We start from the raw sequence: 19,439 nt of genomic DNA, 5'->3' as shown, positions 1-19,439 counted from the left end.
GATACCTTGCACCTATAAATGATGCGCATTGAGTCGGAACTCATTTTTTAAATTACTCAAAAGGAACTGTGACCGCAATGATACCGGAAACGAAACGTTCCATCGTGTCCGACTTAACACGGTTTTCGCAGTCTATTTCACCCAATCAAGCATCACACTGACTTGTCGTGATCGCATAGGCTGTAAAAATGGTAATAAAACATATTTTTAAAAAGTTGTTGAAACTAGATAAGCTATTACTTTCTCATTTACAGGGAGAAAGGTTGTAATGGTCTTCTTCATTTTCTTTCACCAAAGTTTGGCCATTGACGGAATCATCAAATGTCGAAGGCTGTTGTTATTGCGTGCCAACGGAAGAATTTGTTTTCTCATCTAGGTGAAACACATTTTGAAAAAATATCAAGAAGCTATAATATTGTGTTGATGTGTTTGTCAGGAAATGTCTTCCAGAGATGGTGCGCGCGTTGGAAACCTGTCCGTTATGGAAACAAACTTGTTATACCAGACCCCAATGTGGGATCTGTGCGTGAGTCCTCGTACGCAACCAGCCAGCACTGTTACACCCTACAACGCGTACGAACAAAAAAAAAACCTTCCTCGAGATTACTTCTTTGCCTTGGGAGCCACAAAAAAAAATTTTTAGATAGAAAAAAATCAAATCAAGAAAAATGTTAATGAGAAATTGCAGATCCGAAAAGTAGGGCATCGCTAATGGGTGATCACGACTATCAAAGAAGATGCCATACCGTGTAACGGTAGTAGACCAGTAGTCGCGACCAGTCGTCTTCGTCCCCCCCTCGGTCGTGGAAACCGATCGAGAAAGAGAGAGAAAAAAAAAAAGAATAAAACGAGAATAACGAGATCGGGATCCCAGCCGTTGAGCTTCCGCTTCTTCAGATGTTACGGAATTTGGCTGGGCCGAACAGGCTGTTGGTGGCCGTGATTTTTATTCGTCTTCTTCTTCCTATTGAGAAAACTGTTATGCGTTCCAAGAGGAGGGCATCACTGTCGGAAGATAATAGCGGACGCAGTGAGCACTGATCACCTAGAGGCTGTAATGAAATATAGAAGAGATTGAGAAGAAGAAGAAAAAAATTCACATCGCGGTGTTACTGGAACCTTGTCCGCTTTTTTTTTTCCCGTCATTCGCCGAAAAAATGATTTCGCCGGTATTTCGGTAAAATGCAAAAGATAGAAAAATCTGCGTGGGGGTATTGTGGAGAGGGGAACAAGAACTCAGGGAAGAGAAGACCAGAAGAAAATTTGTTAAGTAAAAACTGTTCCTGGTCACGTGCCACTGGTGAATGGTAAAAAACGAAAGACGAAGAAGCAGAGACAGAAAAAAAAAAAAAAAGAAGAAAGGAGAGAATCAGGTAAAGCAGATGCGTAGACAGAAGAGAAGGTACGAACGTACCTGCACACCAACTAGCGGGCGCGGGCCATATATAAAAGCCACGGCGTTTTCTGTACGGTCATTCCACTTTTGACAGTGGGGCCGAGTGGAGCTCAAGTAAAGAAAAGAAAAAAACAAAAAAAAAAAAAAACGTAATAATAATCAAAATTAAAACTAAAAAATTTAGATATTCAAAAAGCGTTTTATATTTTTATTTTGCCAATAGTGCTTTATTATCTGAGACGATAACGTTGGAAAAAGTGAAACACGACCGACAAAACAACAGCAAGAAGACGTCCAGATTCTTTTTGGCGAGCAAGAAAATCCTCAGAGATCGGTCTGACAATGGGGAACTCTTCAATTGCCTGTATGCTGGCACTTCTCATCGCTGGTGAGTCAAACCTCCACTTTTTGTTCCCTTATATTGAAACCAAATAATTATTACGTACACAACTAGCGTACAGTGTGTACTAAATAAATATTTCGGTTCCCAATTGATCTCTAAGAATCGAAAATTCCGGTCGGATAGGAAATTAAGAGCTTTACTGTATGCATTGAAAAAGAGATTGTGCGGGACGAGATGACTCGTCGAAAATAACGGAAGCGATGGGATGTGACCAATCGCCGATATGCGCACGTCGTTTAAATGCGCAAACGTGGAAAGTAACAGTAAAGACATAATGCATTACTTTTCTATGTGTGCATGGATCTGGAACCCGCCTTCGCTACAAACTCGATGGGGAAAGATACGAAGAAAAACAAAAAATGCTAAATTGAATTGCGCCACCACCAAGTCAGGTGGTTGAGGGAAGGTTTGAAAAACAGCAAAATCAGAGACAATACAAGACGAATGAGGAAAAGAAAAAGTTTAATTCTTTTCGCCGTAATTGTTATCATCCAGTACGTACGTAAGGTTGCTGACATGTTAAAAAGTATTTTTATAAGCCCCTATCTACGTTTCGGCGATGGAACAGACGGCTCGCAAAGCAACTGCCCATCGCACAGATGGCCTTTCAGTTTCGGTTTCACACGAGATTTGGCTCGCCCGGTGGTGGACAGCGGCTTAACGGAAATCCGTCGCAACAGGGGGTACAGGAGTGAAGGTGGTCTTCCGTGTACAATCGAAAGAGTGAGAAAAAAAAAAAAGAAACTGATTAAGCTTTTGAGACTAAGAAAGAAATAACCCTGCGTTGATTGCGACTTTGAAAAAAACAAATGTAGGTTAACGGCTCTCTGCTCTGTGAGCTTCTCGGTTGCAGGTGCTCGTCCCGGCTGTACGAACAAAAGCGATATTGCCGGTTGTTTTCCATAGGAAGTTAACATTTTTTTACGCCATCAAAGCATCAGACGAAGCATGTTAAAGTATAGGGAAGAGCTTCCTCTCTCTCCCCCCACTCAGAGAAAGAAAAAGAAGAAAAACCATCTGGAAGAGTTTAGAAGGGATGTTCTTTTAACATAGGAAAAGAACCAGCAGAAGGTGCTGCGGGATGTTACACGCGCACGCTATAAGGTTTAGAGACAGAAACAGCGTTCTCGTTAACCTAACGGTATAAGAAGGTATTTGCTGAAGAGGATAGTGCCGATGGTTGAACCTGGAAGGAATAGGGTGGTGGAGCACTGACCGGAACGGCTTTTAAGGAATACATTTTCTCGAGGGTTTTTTTTAACACTTTTTTTTTTTTCTAGTGGGAGGGGAGGAGAGCTGATGTGATGCTAGGGGGTTACCTGTACCAAATCGTAAGCCATAAAATATTTTTAGTCTACCTGGATGTGGCCCTGCGCCGTATTCAATCCCCTCTCAGTTCTATAGCAGAAGATTTATAGGTGAAATTGTTTTGTGCGACTTTGAAAATAGCGAGAAAATGCGAGAAGTGGAGCACAACCTTGCGCAATCATAAAACGAAAAAAAAAATATGTTTTTTTAAATTCCGAAATTGCGTTGCTTATTGCCGTAGTTGGTATGAGAGAGCTCGATGACGACACCCAGTGTAAAGATCCTATAGAGAGAAAAATAGGGCGAAGATTTGTACATTCAGTATCTACCCCCCTCTGCTCTGTAACACTAAAAGTGCCGTTATGTTTAGGTGCTTAGTTAGATGTTAGCATTCCTCTTTCTCTTTTTTTTTTTTCGTTTCCCAAGTGTTCGACCCCGGGGCTGGCTTAGCTTCGCCCTTTTTTTTGTTCCATTTCTATTGTCCGTCTCTTTCTCTCGCACGTTTTATTTTTCGTTTTTAATCAAAAGAAAAAGTAAATAGAAAACAATTTCCTGTGCTTGTTTTGATTATTAAACCAGCATGAAACAAACCAAACGTGTCGAGGATTAGAAGGAGTGCGCACACATTTATATTCTCAACCGTTTCCAAACGACAAACTGTTAAATTGCTGACGCTGTGTATTAACAAACTACCGGTTGCAACAGTAACATAACGGCGAATCTTTTTGAGATGATTAAAGAAAACAGTAGGGACAGGCTCTGTGGACTTCCTCACTCGTCGCCATTCTCAGCCCATACTAGTGGTAGTATACTATGTAAAGGATATCTCAAGCCGCTATACGGAGATCGAAACAGATGTTATCAGCGAAATTGGCCTTTAATACGGAAGTCAGCTGTGTTCTTCTATTTTTTTCCGGATAATAAAACACGGGGACAACAGCAAACGAGAAGAAAAAAAAGAACAACTAACGTTAACGCTAATAACTGTCGAGGAATTCACACGCTATCACTTTCTTTATCGTACACGCTGTTCAAGTGAACATTGCGCTTTCAGGAATACATTTTTAAAGAAAGAAAAAAACACAACGGGTTGCCGCAGCTCACCGTTATTGCAACATGAAATTTTACTATTTCATTTATATGTATACTTATCAAACCGCCATATATTCCAATGGATCGCAAAATTCATTCAGGTCTGTAATATAACGCAAACGGTTGTCGTCAACGAATAAATGAAACGGTGAATTTAACCAATCCCCAAAAGAAAAAGACTCGACCAAGAGAAACGGACCGGATTCAATGAAAAATTGATGGACCGGATGATGATGAAACAGGATTTACAGGCTCACGGATCGTGAAACAGCAAAGTGACCAATTGGAATATATGTCGGTCATCACACGACAATAGTACGCTGTTATACATCTCTACACCAAGAGAAAGAACAAAACTGGAGGAGGATTTTGTAGCAATAGAAATTGGGTCAGTTTCGAGCGCACGAACCCGTTGCGGTGTCTGGCGAAAATCGGGAATCCATACATGCGATCGGAGCATAACGTAGCCATAAAATAAAGCAAATGTATTTATCTAAAACTTAATAAGCAAAGCCAGACCGCGACTAGCGAGAAAGGTGAGATTAAGGCCAGCGGGACGACGGGTCGCGGCCGCCCGATGCGCTTAAAAGAGAGAGAATCGGAAAACAGAATGAGATGGCGCGATTTTGTTTTTCTATTCTCATATTAGATAAAAAAAAAGCTTTCTCTCTCTTTCTCTATCCTCGTTCTGAAACGCGTGATCCCGCTCACGCTGTGGGAGAGAGCCCACACGCTGTGCTAGACGCCAGACAACAAAGCCACATCTTGTAGCAACTTTCTATAGCGCGATGGTTCTGTTTCCTTTCTTTTCTTGGAGATGTGGAAAACAAAAATCGAAAAAAATGTAATCATTTCTTAGCTTAAAAAATTTCTCTATTTTCACATTATTGAATTTGAAATGCGCGCGCCTGACTTTCACGCAGCAAGATGAATTGGAAGATTCAAAAAGTAGCGCATTAACCTTGTTTCTTGTTGCAATTTCATTTTCCCCGTCATTGTCGCCCACTTATCAACCGTCAAGTTTTACGAAACCGTTCGTGCGAATAAACCGGCGGAGCTCTTCGTGTTGTTTGATATTATATTGCTATTTTTCGGAGTGCATCCGGGTTATCCCGTGAAAACGACAAAAAGAAGTTGCACTGGTTCAACAGCCCCAAAGCGCTACTGCCCTAGATGCATCGGCCGATTAATAACGAAGATCTTTCATCGTTCTCCGCCACTTTCGTACGAATTCGGGGTTGGTTTTTGAATGATTCTGGTGGTCTTACTTTCGTGCCTGTCATTCACTGCAATCGGAGCAATTCTGCAGCAATCAAAACGACTTGTAAGAAGGGCATGTTTGAATGATTGGCAAATGGTTGCGTTACCTAACCAACCGTCACAGATTTTTCTCTTTTCAACACCGCAAACGGGGGAAGCCGTTATTTGATATTTCTTCTCTTTGATTGACTTGCTCCGGGTTTTTCCAATCGTTCAGTTACTTTTGACGAAAACATAACGTTACATGTGACTTTCTGGCGTGAATATTCTGATCTTCTGAAATTAGCTCTAGTTGCGGTAGTTATTACTGTCATTGAAACACTATGCCAATCTCCATGATCGACTTCGTGCCTCCGCAAACAATTGAAATCCGCTCTAGTTTAGACCCATTGATTTTGATTTTCTCTCATTCTTTTCGAGATTTGGTTCCTTTTGAATGTCGTAGTGAATTGTTGTTTTGTTTCATTTCTTTTTCACGATTTCTAGGTGTGTGCAAAGCCGACACGGGTGCCAACACTTATTACGGTCGTTTGATCGGTTCATTGGAGTCACAGTACCACGGAATCCGCGGCGATGTCTACGCCGTTGACGCACGAACGCTTTTCATTAAAGGCTTTTCTTATGATGGCAAAGGCCAAGGTAAGTCATGCTTCTTCGTTTTTGATTTTGACTTCGAAAACGCGATGACTCGATCAAGTCGTGGTCAATCAGAGTAATAACATGGTTTAGGTATAATTTCATAAAACCCGGTTCAAAAGGTCGTCGTGATCGCCAACGGGATTGAACCTTAATTCCTTTACAAAAAGAAATGTAGAGGAGGAAAGGGCAGTGGAGGGGGGTTCTCTTGCTATCTGTTTATTATTCAAGAAATTCCATTGAATAATCCCGTTTTTGATTTGCATTCTTTTTCTTTCAACAAAAAATCGTGATGTAACTGAACTTTTCTTTTGCTCATCGTGGAATAGATGCGCTATTCTACGCCGGATCCTCATCCAGAGTCGGAACCGATGGATTCGTTATCCCTAATGAAGACGGCTCGTAAGTTTCAATTTCCAAAATATCAGTTATGTTCCCTTTTTATATTTTTACTATGAATTCTTGCTAGCGAAACAGCAGACGGACGCAACGTTATGTTTGGTTAAGCGTTACATTTTTGCTCTTTTTTTAAATCTTTCAATAGAACGGAAAGCCTTTCCAGGGCTTATGAAGACCAAGACTTAACGCTGACGTTACCCGAAGGCAAAACCATCAAAGAAATCCGTTGGTTGACTGTGTGGAGTCGATCCTTTTCGGTGCGTACATTCAACATCAAAATCTAGTCAGAGTTCAGTTTTCCGTTGTGTTTATTGCGTCATCATTTCTTCTATAATCCTGTTCCATACTAACAGGAGGCTTTTGGTGAAGTTAAAGTACCAGCCGGTTTTGATTACCCGCGTCCTCAACGATTGACCCCTCTCTCCGGCATTCATCAAGTCGCTTCAGATCGTATCTACGTTGTCGACGCTCAGACTTTCCTGTTGCCCAATTTCACGTACGACGGACAAGCTCCTGGTAGGGTCATGAAAAATAAAAAAGCTTTAATGTTTAATAAATTATGAAACACGGTGGCGGAATAAAACAAAATCGTTTGTTGCAACATATTTCAGATGCCTTTTTCTGGGTGGGTACGGGCCCAAAACCTAACCAGGAGGGAGCGCAAGTGCCCGATGAGAATGGCAAAACTGAGCCACTACGTCGCTATGACACCAAGACGCTAGTTTTGACTCTGCCTGGCGATTTGACCGTATTCGACGTTGAGTGGTTGAGTGTCTGGTGCAAGGCTTACGGCATCGATTTCGGTCACATCCGCATCCCCAAGAACCTCAACGTACCTCCATCGCTGAAAATGCTCGGCGTCGCTCCTCAGGTAAGACCGTTTCCGCTTCAAATCTTTCAAAAAGAAATCTGTCAGTAGTTTGTGGTTCTGGCATACGGTATTTACACATGCATGTTTGTGCGTGTTAACCTACTATGCATATGTTTCTCACTAAACCGGATTCGTTCCTCCGCCCGCTAAATTAGTAGAAAATAGACCGAGACCAACTACCTCCCCCCATCTTACTAAAAATAACAGACCCAAAATAATGCCATTCAAAAGTCCCATTTCTTTTCTGGTGAATGCATAAAATAATGCAATGGGCCAGTAGTGAAGGATTTACGCTAGTTAAACACGGAAGAGGTTTTGAATGCCTTGCCAGCGGCACTCGTGTCCTGGCTGTATCCGCACGACTAATAACAACAGCAACACTAAGAAAATAAGACTCTTTTTTTTTGCTGGGTTATTGTTTTGCGTTAATGCGCTGGATAATGTCGTGGTCCCTTCCTATTTGATTATTAATGGAGCCTACATAACGTCACGCTTGACATCTTTTTTCCCGCTTGGCAAAGTGTTACAATTTCGAACAACAATTGTTAACAAGGTGAACCATTTCGAACCGGTTGGTGGGTTATTTTGTGACACTGTTCAAACTAAATTCCATTTAAATTACCGCTAACATGTATTCTTAATGTGGTAAGGCAAATGAAAATAACTTCCTTCCAGTGATTCTGTCTAACGAATGGTAATGCCTACGGGTCGGACGAGTCGTCCGCCCCTTCTTCTACTACCTGTCATTTCTCTCTCTCTATTTCTCTTCTTCTTCTTTCTGTTCGTTTTGTTTTTTTAAAACGCACTTTATGCACCAGCCGGACGACGACATCTACAACAAAGTGCTCATCGGTGATGGTAATAAACCACGAACGGCTCCGTTAGCTCGACGAAGAGCGCCACAGTACACCAATCAACCACAACCCCAACAGAATGCGCGCCCGCTTCAGCAGCGCGATACGCGTCGTCCAGTAGGTCCAGCACCAACAAAAGTAGTACCACCTGCCAACCGACTGCAATCCTTTCCCGCATTCTATTCACGCTCCGTTCCTGTCCGTCACTTCAACAGAGCCGTTTAGAGTAACACCGGAGATTGACGATCTTCTCTATTAGTTTTTTTTTTTTTACCTTCGCACGCTTTACTCAGTTTTCCACAGCATAGAGTTATTAAGTACTATAGTATCTATATAAAATATTCAAGAAAAGAACCAAAAAAAAATCAAGAAATGTTTAGAGAAGAGGGTTTTCTTTGTTTCTGTTAGCTTGTTATTATTCCCATCTTCTTCACTCGCTATCCACTTTGTATGTGTGCGTGTGTGCGTGTTTGTAAAAGAAAAAAGAAAGGCACACTTTTTGAAGCTGAAATAAAAGCTGGTCTTTTTTTCCAACCTGTTTTTTTTTTTTTTTCTGTTTGTTTCCTTGATCAACCTGTTTTTTTTCCTTTTTTTTCGTCAAGATTTTCGTTGCCAACTGTTCCAAAACTCGCCCAGCCCATCAATTTCATTACACTTTTTGTTTTTGTGTGTTCTTTTATTTTTGTTTGAGAAATTCACTCGGTCATCTCTAACTGTAAATATTTTCTTTTTTGGTTCATTGGTCGACCTTGTCTTGATTTACATGAATTTAGGCGAAGCTCAATTGTGAGGTGCTCTGGGATGACTTGGCGCTTGAGGTCCGCTGGGCGGTGGCCGGAGAAACTATCGTCCTGCAACTGGTCGGCAAAATTGGTACGCCTCTTTCTCTTGCTCTCTATTTATCTCTTTTTTTGGACGGCTTTTCATGAAAATAATTTCATTTTGAATATTTCCAAATAGATGACGGACAATATGTAGCGTTCGGACCCAGTGGCGATTCAAAGAGAACTAGGATGATTGGTGCTGACGTGGCTGTTGGCTGGTTGGATCGTGAGAGTGGCAAAGGCTTTGTTCACGATCATTACATGACATCCAAATCGGCTTGTACGGCCGGAAAGGGAGTGTGTCAGGACACCCAATCTGCTCGTGGAACAAACAATATCCGACTGCTCAACGCTGCTCTCGTCAATGATTACGTCATGCTGACTTACCAAAGGCCCCTCAAGGCACAGGATGAACAGGACAAAAGCATCATCACCAATGGAACCCAGGCCGTCATTTGGGCTGTTGGACCACTCAGTTCAGATAATGAACCCACTTACCATAAACTTAGAAATAAAGGTTTGCATTCATTTGTTTTTTGTTTTTTTAATCCCATTAACCATTGGTCTTGTATTGACCGTTGCATTTTTTCCTTTCCTGCTCAGGTGATTTATTAATCGATTTTGGACGATCGCCTTTCTGGAACTGTCCAGCTCCGGAAGATCCGACAGCAACGTCTGGTTCGGTTACCGTTCCCTCTGTTCAACGACGACCAACCACAGAAGAGAATCGCTGGTCTTCTTTAGATGGAAATTCAGTCGGACCCAATACCCAATTGTTGGCCAAGTACCAACCACCTCAACCACCTCAACCACCTTCCCAACCTTCGCCACCTGCCGTGTCCAATAAGCTACCTTGGTATATCCCAGCAATCGAATGTAACGAACCGGAGAATCACGTCTATTACGCTCATCTCGGTCCAAACGGTGGCAGTCAAGGCTACAACGCCATTACAGGTACAAACCAGTAGTTGAATCGTGACACAGATCACATCATCAAAATGGAGCGAATGGAATATTTCATTGATTTATTGATGACAGGAAATCTCGGCTGGGGAGTTTCGTGGTTCATTAACGGATTACTCATTCCCGAAGTGACCGTCGTTCGTGGCGAGACTTACACATTTGTGGTAGAAGGTGGCCAAGACCCAGATCGTCCGTCTCGTTATCATCCATTCTACATTACAGATGATCCCGAAGGGGGTTATGAATTCAAAACACCCGACGAGAGATCTGTAAGTGACTTGCCATAAGAAACTTCAAAGACACCAACAAAAATCAAACCTGATTGTACTCAATTTCATTTTCTTCCTCTTCCGTTTGCAGAAAATCAGAATATTTGCTGGTGTAACTTACGACCGCGATGGCAATCCAGTTTCGTCGGCTCAGGGCCGTCTGTGTGAATGGGTCGAAGATCCTTCTCAACCGGCCGACAAGTTCACCTCGTTCGGAGCTTATCAGAGAACATTGAAACTTCATTGCGAAGAAGGTGAACCAGCCATAATGCAATTTAAACCGGACGTAAACACACCTGACACGATTTACTATCAGGTTTGTCTTATAGTACTATATCACTGAGACTGACCTACCGATTAACTGCGTTATTCGTAATTCTTTACAGTCCTACGTCCACCGATATTTGGGCTGGAAAATCCGCGTTGTTGACAGCTGCGACCTCGACCATAACAATCGCAAAGCTGGAACCTCTGGACAACCATCCGATGAGTTTAATCCAGCTTCTAAACGACCTTCAGAAGACGATCAGAGAGAATATCCAGATTATTACGAGGACGATGTACCTCGAATTCCAGAAATTAAAAAAATCGATAACGCCGAACCTTCAAACACGATGGATTTCGCGCCGGAATATCGCGCACCCGAAAGCGAATTCTTCCCAGAAAATGCGTTCGGTGGCAACTTCCCATCTGAGTTTGAAGATTTTTTCAGAGAATCAAGTTTTGGCAGCAGAGATGAGGACAGACCTGTTCCGCAACGGACTACGGCACCGCCGCCGCGTCCCTCACCGACAACACGCCCCACAGTACCGCAACGATATTATTCAACTCCAGTTCCAACAGCGCCTCCTACATTACCGCCAACATTGCCTCCAGTTAAACCAACTAAACCGGCACCTGCTGTTGTGAGAACGACCGAACCACCGCGCCGGATTGCACCACAGGTCGTCGTTAAGACAGAAGAACAGAAACCTCACATCAGTATTCCCATCCCTGGGCCGGTGAAGCAACTGACTAAGCTAATCCAGCATTCGTCCAATTTCCGCCAACGACCCAATTTGCAGAATCATCAAAGAGAACCGTTGCCTAATCAAGAACCGGCCGAACCCCGTCCATTGATTCCCGATAGGCAGCAAGATAGGTCGGCGCAATCGGAAAGGCCAGCGTGGAGCCCGCCATCAAATGAACAGCAAAATAACAATTTCAATGCCAAGGACGTTATCCCTACAAGAATTAATCCACCCCCTGTTCAGGCTTACTCGTTCAACCCGCAAGCCGGAGGTGTTTTCAACCCGAATACTATCATCCTGGAGAGTGGATTCAAACCTATACGCAACGTGGATGGACCTATACCTCCGCTTGGATTTGACGTCGAACCTCAGAACTTGGAAGGGAAAGGCATCACCGCTGAAGATCCGAGGGTCACCAGCGAATCACCGAGTCTAGTCACGTTGGATCCAGTTTTTGTCGCATCCGAACAAGATCACCGCAGACCGAAGGAACCCGTGCCGATTACATTGCCAAAGGCTGTTGTTCCAGTGGTTCCAGGACCGTCTATGCCAGCTCCGAGGTTCCCTCCGCAACATGACGCCAATCAGCAAGTGAATCCTCCCAACCCACAGCAATTTAAACCGCACCCGAAGCCTCCAGCGCTTCCTGCACAACGTCCGCAACCCCCGTCCTCCTCAATTTAGCGGCCAGGATGCGAACGCACGTCCTCATTCACCTCCAGGTCCTCCTCCTGCCCGCAAGAAATCTTCCGGATTAGCTGCATTTTTCAACTTTGGCGGTAATCGTCGTAAGGAGCAAAATGTTCCTCCTTTGGCCACACCGATCGCTGTCGGATCTTCTACCCCTAACAGGTGAGAGGGTTTCCTGAAATAAAATATTTATGCTCGAGCGATCAGATAACTTGTCATCATTTTAGTTAATTTTATTCATAAACTATTATTAATCTTTCCTACCCTCGGATTGCCTCATAAGAAAACGTGGACATTCCAACAGACTACGAATTTAGCGAATGATTTGCTTCCTGTAACTATAAACCGAAGGAATTAATTTTCATCATCGTGTATTTTACGACAGGCCTTCATTTAATTGGCAACCACAGAATGGTCCAGTGCTTCAGAGAAATCCAGTTCCAGTTCAAGCTGGATGGAACCGAGAACAGAACCGAGAACAACAGTCGTCGCACCAGCAACCTCAGCAAGGCCCTCATCAAGGTGCACATTTTCAAAGACCGTTTCCTGGTGACGGACAAAGCCGTGCTGGTGAGCAACCACTATCGCTACAGCAACGCCAACAACAAGAGGATAAACTAAGGAACCGGAATAATCCAGCACAAAACCGACCGTCTTCCCAACCGCATTCGAAGCCGAGTCAAGGCTTAACGGGCCTTCTTCAACGATTCCTCGGCAACGGTGGCGATCGACGCAAAGATGGCACACGGCAACAGTTCGATAGCAAATCAGACGTTGCTCATGCCGTGCACAAAGCTCCTCCCCCTGTTGCGATAAACGGTAAAGCGGATTTGCCATTCCCACCTGAAGTGAGCTTCCAAGGATCACTTCCGCCCATTATCGTCTCAAAGGTCCAAACTGCCACCCGCCCTAATTTTGACGGCGTGCGACGTTCCGAGCGACCGCTGAATAAGAAACTCCACGTTTTAGATCCTTTTTCAGCATCGATTATAGGCGGTGGGTCCGTTCTTGGTACTGCTGGAAAGCCCGTCATCAGCGATGCTGAAAGAGCTCAATTGGAAAGATTTCTATTTGGCCCGTCAGAACAGTACACACCCAGATCATTCTCTTCTGAATCTTTATTGAGGTAAGAAAATTCGTTATTGTTTGCAGCGCTTCACATCTTGGGCCTGGCATAACATGTGTTTTATTATTACTATAATTTATTCGTTTTTTTTTTTTTTTATAACCTTTGAAGCAACTTCGAGGACTGGCTATCTGGTGAAGCTCCGTCAGAAACGCTGCTGAGGTAAGAAAATTCACAGACATTAGTTTTTCTTTTTGATTGACTTGTTATTCGAAAAGGTGTTGACATTTTTGTTTTGATCTTTGTAGTAAAATCGCTGAGGTGTTGTCCCGTGAAGCCACGACTGACACAACCGCCGAAGAAGATAGCACAACAGAACCAGATTTGTCAACCGCTTCATCAACGGCCGAGGACGGAGATCTAGCCTCCGTCGATGAAAAACCCCACAATGTCTTGTCTGATGATGAAGCTGATCATGAGGGAGTCAAACAAGTTGGTAGCGAATCAGAGAGAAGAAAGCGACAAATCGACGACAGTGACCACCGAAACGATAACCAACACTTAGATCAACTACCCCAGGAGTTGGATTCTAGCCAGCTACCAGTTGAACACCGCGGATTGGACGACGAGGATGTCCAGGATGACCATCAGCAAAATGAAAAGAACGGCTCAACTACTTTCGTCCCTTGGTTCTCGTTGTCTTCGGCACTGCTCCTGTTTGTTGGCTTTACCAGATTTCACTTAAATCACTTCTGATGAAAGTATTGTCTTCCCAACTTCCTTGTTGTAAATAATTGCCAATAAGCAACCGACTGATTAGAGCAAATAGCTCAGCTTGGATTGCAAACAAAAATGGTTGGGTTTCACTTATTGCATAACAGATCCGAAAAATGAGTTTTTTTTTTTTTTTTTTATAATCCGCATTTTTAATTTATTCGCTTATTTATATTCTTTTGTCACGGTTCGAAATTGGTCTTAGATAACTGCTATAAGGGATGTCTTGTTTTGCAGTTTGTGTTTTCCTGCACATGCTTCTTGCAAAACTACCTGATTTCTGATGGAATTCAATAAGTGGCAATACACACAATTGGGAACTTTCAAGTTTGTATTTCAACTATGACCCGGAAACAAACTCAAATGGTAGTACGTATAGTTGCGAGACAACTCTTAATTAGAGGAAGTTTGGTTTCTTTTAGGTGCAAGCAATTGCAACAAAACTTTCTTTTTCTTTATCCGCTTTTTATGCAAAAGACGAATAAAACTAGAGGCCCTCACTCCGTTCAGGAAGTTCCCGATAGGGTCCGGCCTGGTCGCCAATTCGCCATAGAGTCTCGGAAACCTTTTGCTCTTCCGGCAAAACTGACCCGTATCCATGGCCTATGAAGCGTGCGGTGATAATCCCCGCCTTCAACCCGCCTTCCCACTTTAAGACCAATAGAAAAATAAACCTGATTTGCGATCATTCCATTCTGAATCGAAATCATGTATTTTAAGCTAAATTTCGAATTTGGCCAAAAATGATAAATTGGGAAGGGTATAGCCTTCCCACTTTTGTCAAAATCGGCCAGAAATCACATCTCTTGAAATTCCCCAAAAATCACACGGAATAATCGAAACTGAACGCTGATTTCAAATTCGTCATTGGTTTTCTCGTTAAACTAGCCGTTTTTAAAATTAACGAAAACAGTGCTGTTAGCGCACCAAATTAATTTATGGTTTTTAACGTTTAAATCAAAATCTTTAAGACCAATAGAAAAATAAACTTGATTTGCGTGATTTTCATTCCATTCTGAATCGAAATCATGTATTTTAAGCTAAATTTCGAATTTGGCAAAAAATGAAAAAGTGGGAAGGGTATAGCCTTCCCACTTTTGTCAAAATCGGCCAAAAACGGCATCTCTTGAAATTCTTCTAAAATCATACGGCGTAATCGAAAATGAACGCTGATTTCAAATTCGTCATTGGTTTTCTCGTTAAACTAGCCGTTTAAAAGATGAACGAAAACAGTGCTGTTAGCGCACCAACTTAATTAATGTTTTTTAACGTTTAAATCAAAATCTTTAAGACCAATAGAAAAATAAACTTGATTTGCGTGATTTTCATTCCATTCTGAATCGAAATCATGTATTTTAAGCTAAATTTCGAATTTGGCAAAATGGAAAAAGTGGGAAGGGTATAGCCTTCCCACTTTTGTCAAAATCGGCCAGAAATCACATCTCTTGAAATTCCCCAAAAATCACACGGAATAATCGAAACTGAACGCTGATTTCAAATTCGTCATTGGTTTTCTCGTTAAACTAGCCGTTTTTAAAATTAACGAAAACAGTGCTGTTAGCGCACCAAATTAATTTATGGTTTTTAACGTTTAAATCAAAATCTTTAAGACCAATAGAAAAATAAACTTGATTTGCGTGATTTTCATTCCATTCTGAATCGAAATCATGTATTTTAAGCTAAATTTCGAATTTGGCAAAAAATGAAAAAGTGGGAAGGGTATAGCCTTCCCACTTTTGTCAAAATCGGCCAGAAACGACATCTCTTGAAATTCCCCAAAAAACACACGGAATAATCGAAACTGAACGCTGATTTCAAATTCGTCATTGGTTTTCTCGTTAAACTAGCCGTTTTTAAAATTAACGAAAACAGTGCTGTTAGCGCACCAAATTAATTTATGGTTTTTAACGTTTAAATCAAAATCTTTAAGACCAATAGAAAAATAAACTTGATTTGCGTGATTTTCATTCCATTCTGAATCGAAATCATGTATTTTAACTAAATTTCGAATTTGGCCAAAAATGAAAAAGTGGGAAGGGTATAGCCTTCCCACTTTTGTCAAAATCGGCCAAAAACGGCATCTCTTGAAATTCTTCTAAAATCATACGGCGTAATCGAAAATGAACGCTGATTTCAAATTCGTCATTGGTTTTCTCGTTAAACTAGCCGTTTAAAAGATGAACGAAAACAGTGCTGTTAGCGCACCAACTTAATTAATGTTTTTTAACGTTTAAATCAAAATCTTTAAGACCAATAGAAAAATAAACTTGATTTGCGTGATTTTCATTCCATTCTGAATCGAAATCATGTATTTTAAGCTAAATTTCGAATTTGGCCAAAAATGAAAAAGTGGGAAGGGTATAGCCTTCCCACTTTTGTCAAAATCGGCCAGAAATCACATCTCTTGAAATTCCCCAAAAATCACACGGAATAATCGAAACTGAACGCTGATTTCAAATTCGTCATTGGTTTTCTCGTTAAACTAGCCGTTTTTAAAATTAACGAAAACAGTGCTGTTAGCGCACCAAATTAATTTATGGTTTTTAACGTTTAAATCAAAATCTTTAAGACCAATAGAAAAATAAACTTGATTTGCGTGATTTTCATTCCATTCTGAATCGAAATCATGTATTTTAAGCTAAATTTCGAATTTGGCCAAAAATGAAAAAGTGGGAAGGGTATAGCCTTCCCACTTTTGTCAAAATCGGCCAGAAATCACATCTCTTGAAATTCCCCAAAAATCACAGGGAATAATCGAAACTGAACGCTGATTTCAAATTCGTCATTGGTTTTCTCGTTAAACTAGCCGTTTTTAAAATTAACGAAAACAGTGCTGTTAGCGCACCAAATTAATTTATGGTTTTTAACGTTTAAATCAAAATCTTTAAGACCAATAGAAAAATAAACTTGATTTGCGTGATTTTCATTCCATTCTGAATCGAAATCATGTATTTTAAGCTAAATTTCGAATTTGGCAAAAAATGAAAAAGTGGGAAGGGTATAGCCTTCCCACTTTTGTCAAAATCGGCCAAAAACGGCATCTCTTGAAATTCTTCTAAAATCATACGGCGTAATCGAAAATGAACGCTGATTTCAAATTCGTCATTGGTTTTCTCGTTAAACTAGCCGTTTAAAAGATGAACGAAAACAGTGCTGTTAGCGCACCAACTTAATTAATGTTTTTTAACGTTTAAATCAAAATCTTTAAGACCAATAGAAAAATAAACTTGATTTGCGTGATTTTCATTCCATTCTGAATCGAAATCATGTATTTTAAGCTAAATTTCGAATTTGGCCAAAAATGAAAAAGTGGGAAGGGTATAGCCTTCCCACTTTTGTCAAAATCGGCCAGAAATCACATCTCTTGAAATTCCCCAAAAATCACACGGAATAATCGAAACTGAACGCTGATTTCAAATTCGTCATTGGTTTTCTCGTTAAACTAGCCGTTTTTAAAATTAACGAAAACAGTGCTGTTAGCGCACCAAATTAATTTATGGTTTTTAACGTTTAAATCAAAATCTTTAAGACCAATAGAAAAATAAACTTGATTTGCGTGATTTTCATTCCATTCTGAATCGAAATCATGTATTTTAAGCTAAATTTCGAATTTGGCAAAAAATGAAAAAGTGGGAAGGGTATAGCCTTCCCACTTTTGTCAAAATCGGCCAGAAACGACATCTCTTGAAATTCCCCAAAAACACACGGAATAATCGAAACTGAACGCTGATTTCAAATTCGTCATTGGTTTTCTCGTTAAACTAGCCGTTTTTAAAATTAACGAAAACAGTGCTGTTAGCGCACCAAATTAATTTATGGTTTTTAACGTTTAAATCAAAATCTTTAAGACCAATAGAAAAATAAACTTGATTTGCGTGATTTTCATTCCATTCTGAATCGAAATCATGTATTTTAAGCTAAATTTCGAATTTGGCCAAAAATGAAAAAGTGGGAAGGGTATAGCCTTCCCACTTTTGTCAAAATCGGCCAAAAACGGCATCTCTTGAAATTCTTCTAAAATCATACGGCGTAATCGAAAATGAACGCTGATTTCAAATTCGTCATTGGTTTTCTCGTTAAACTAGCCGTTTAAAAGATGAACGAAAACAGTGCTGTTAGCGCACCAACTTAATTAATGTTTTTTAACGTTTAAATCAAAATCTTTAAGACCAATAGAAAAATAAACTTGATTTGCGTGATTTTCATTCCATTCTGAATCGAAATCATGTATTTTAAGCTAAATTTCGAATTTGGCCAAAAATGAAAAAGTGGGAAGGGTATAGCCTTCCCACTTTTGTCAAAATCGGCCAGAAATCACATCTCTTGAAATTCCCCAAAAATCACACGGAATAATCGAAACTGAACGCTGATTTCAAATTCGTCATTGGTTTTCTCGTTAAACTAGCCGTTTTTAAAATTAACGAAAACAGTGCTGTTAGCGCACCAAATTAATTTATGGTTTTTAACGTTTAAATCAAAATCTTTAAGACCAATAGAAAAATAAACTTGATTTGCGTGATTTTCATTCCATTCTGAATCGAAATCATGTATTTTAAGCTAAATTTCGAATTTGGCCAAAAATGAAAAAGTGGGAAGGGTATAGCCTTCCCACTTTTGTCAAAATCGGCCAAAAACGGCATCTCTTGAAATTCTTCTAAAATCATACGGCGTAATCGAAAATGAACGCTGATTTCAAATTCGTCATTGGTTTTCTCGTTAAACTAGCCGTTTAAAAGATGAACGAAAACAGTGCTGATAGCGCACCAACTTAATTAATGGTTTTTAACGTTTAAATCAAAATCTTTAAGACCAATAGAAAAATAAACTTGATTTGCTTGATTTTCATTCCATTCTGAATCGAAATCATGTATTTTAAGCTAAATTTCGAATTTGGCAAAAAATGAAAAAGTGGGAAGGGTATAGCCTTCCCACTTTTGTCAAAATTGGCCAAAAACGGCATCTCTTGAAATTAACGAAAACAGTGCTGTTAGCGCACCAAATTAATTTATGGTTTTTAACGTTTAAATCAAAATCTTTAAGACCGACAGAAAAATATATCTGATTTGCGTTATTTTCATTCCATTCTGAATCGAATTCATGTATTTTATGCAAAATTTGAAATTTGGCCAAAAATGAAAAAGTGGGAAGGGTATAGCCTTCCCACTTTTGTCAAAATCGGCCAAAAACGGCATCTCTTGAAATTCTTCTAAAATCATACGGCGTAATCGAAAATGAACGCTGATTTCAAATTCGTCATTGGTTTTCTCGTTAAACTAGCCGTTTAAAAAATGAACGAAAACAGTGCTGTTAGCGCACCAACTTAATTTATGTTTTTTTACGTTTTATTCAGAAACTATAAAATGAACAGAAAAAAAACCTGATTTGAGTGTGAGAAATTATTCCATAACTAATTGCCTTATATACCTATATTATCAATACGATTATCAACGAGGCCTCCAAGGTGTGCAACACTCATCGAAATTCACACACGCATATACTTCCAATGCGCGACGCCATTAACTGTACAATGGCGATCGAAATCGACCTAACAATCGTTCAACAATAGTTAGGTAGACTCCTTCTCCCTTAAAGTCGTCTATTCAAAACCCTCCTTCAAGTGACGA

At 40.6% G+C, this 19,439-nt stretch overlaps 1 protein-coding gene and 1 long non-coding RNA gene across 2 annotated transcripts; one reads left to right on the top strand and one right to left on the bottom strand.

The window, feature by feature from the left end:
• Positions 1–879: 879 nt before the first annotated feature.
• On the top strand, positions 880–14,142 carry LOC123469962. Its single transcript, XM_045169338.1, is given in 17 exon segments — positions 880–1,545; positions 1,620–1,784; positions 5,946–6,098; positions 6,425–6,497; positions 6,640–6,751; positions 6,848–7,010; positions 7,106–7,365; positions 8,993–9,092; positions 9,180–9,560; positions 9,647–9,997; positions 10,082–10,275; positions 10,367–10,591; positions 10,662–11,948; positions 11,950–12,137; positions 12,361–13,101; positions 13,213–13,263; positions 13,350–14,142. Coding segments are annotated over 16 exon segments (4,773 nt in total). The 5' UTR covers positions 880–1,545; positions 1,620–1,738; the 3' UTR covers positions 13,798–14,142.
• Positions 13,937–19,397, bottom strand: LOC116915820. The gene is made up of 2 exons (XR_004390304.2): positions 19,240–19,397; positions 13,937–14,464 (listed from the first exon to the last, which is right to left on the bottom strand). It is a non-coding gene; the product is annotated as an uncharacterized LOC116915820 (long non-coding RNA).
• Between the last annotated feature and the right edge of the window lie 42 nt (positions 19,398–19,439).

This window comes from Daphnia magna, linkage group LG2, assembly GCF_020631705.1.
Source record: "Daphnia magna isolate NIES linkage group LG2, ASM2063170v1.1, whole genome shotgun sequence".
Lineage (NCBI taxonomy): Eukaryota > Metazoa > Arthropoda > Branchiopoda > Diplostraca > Daphniidae > Daphnia > Daphnia magna.
This window is presented reverse-complemented; position numbering and strand designations above follow the sequence as displayed.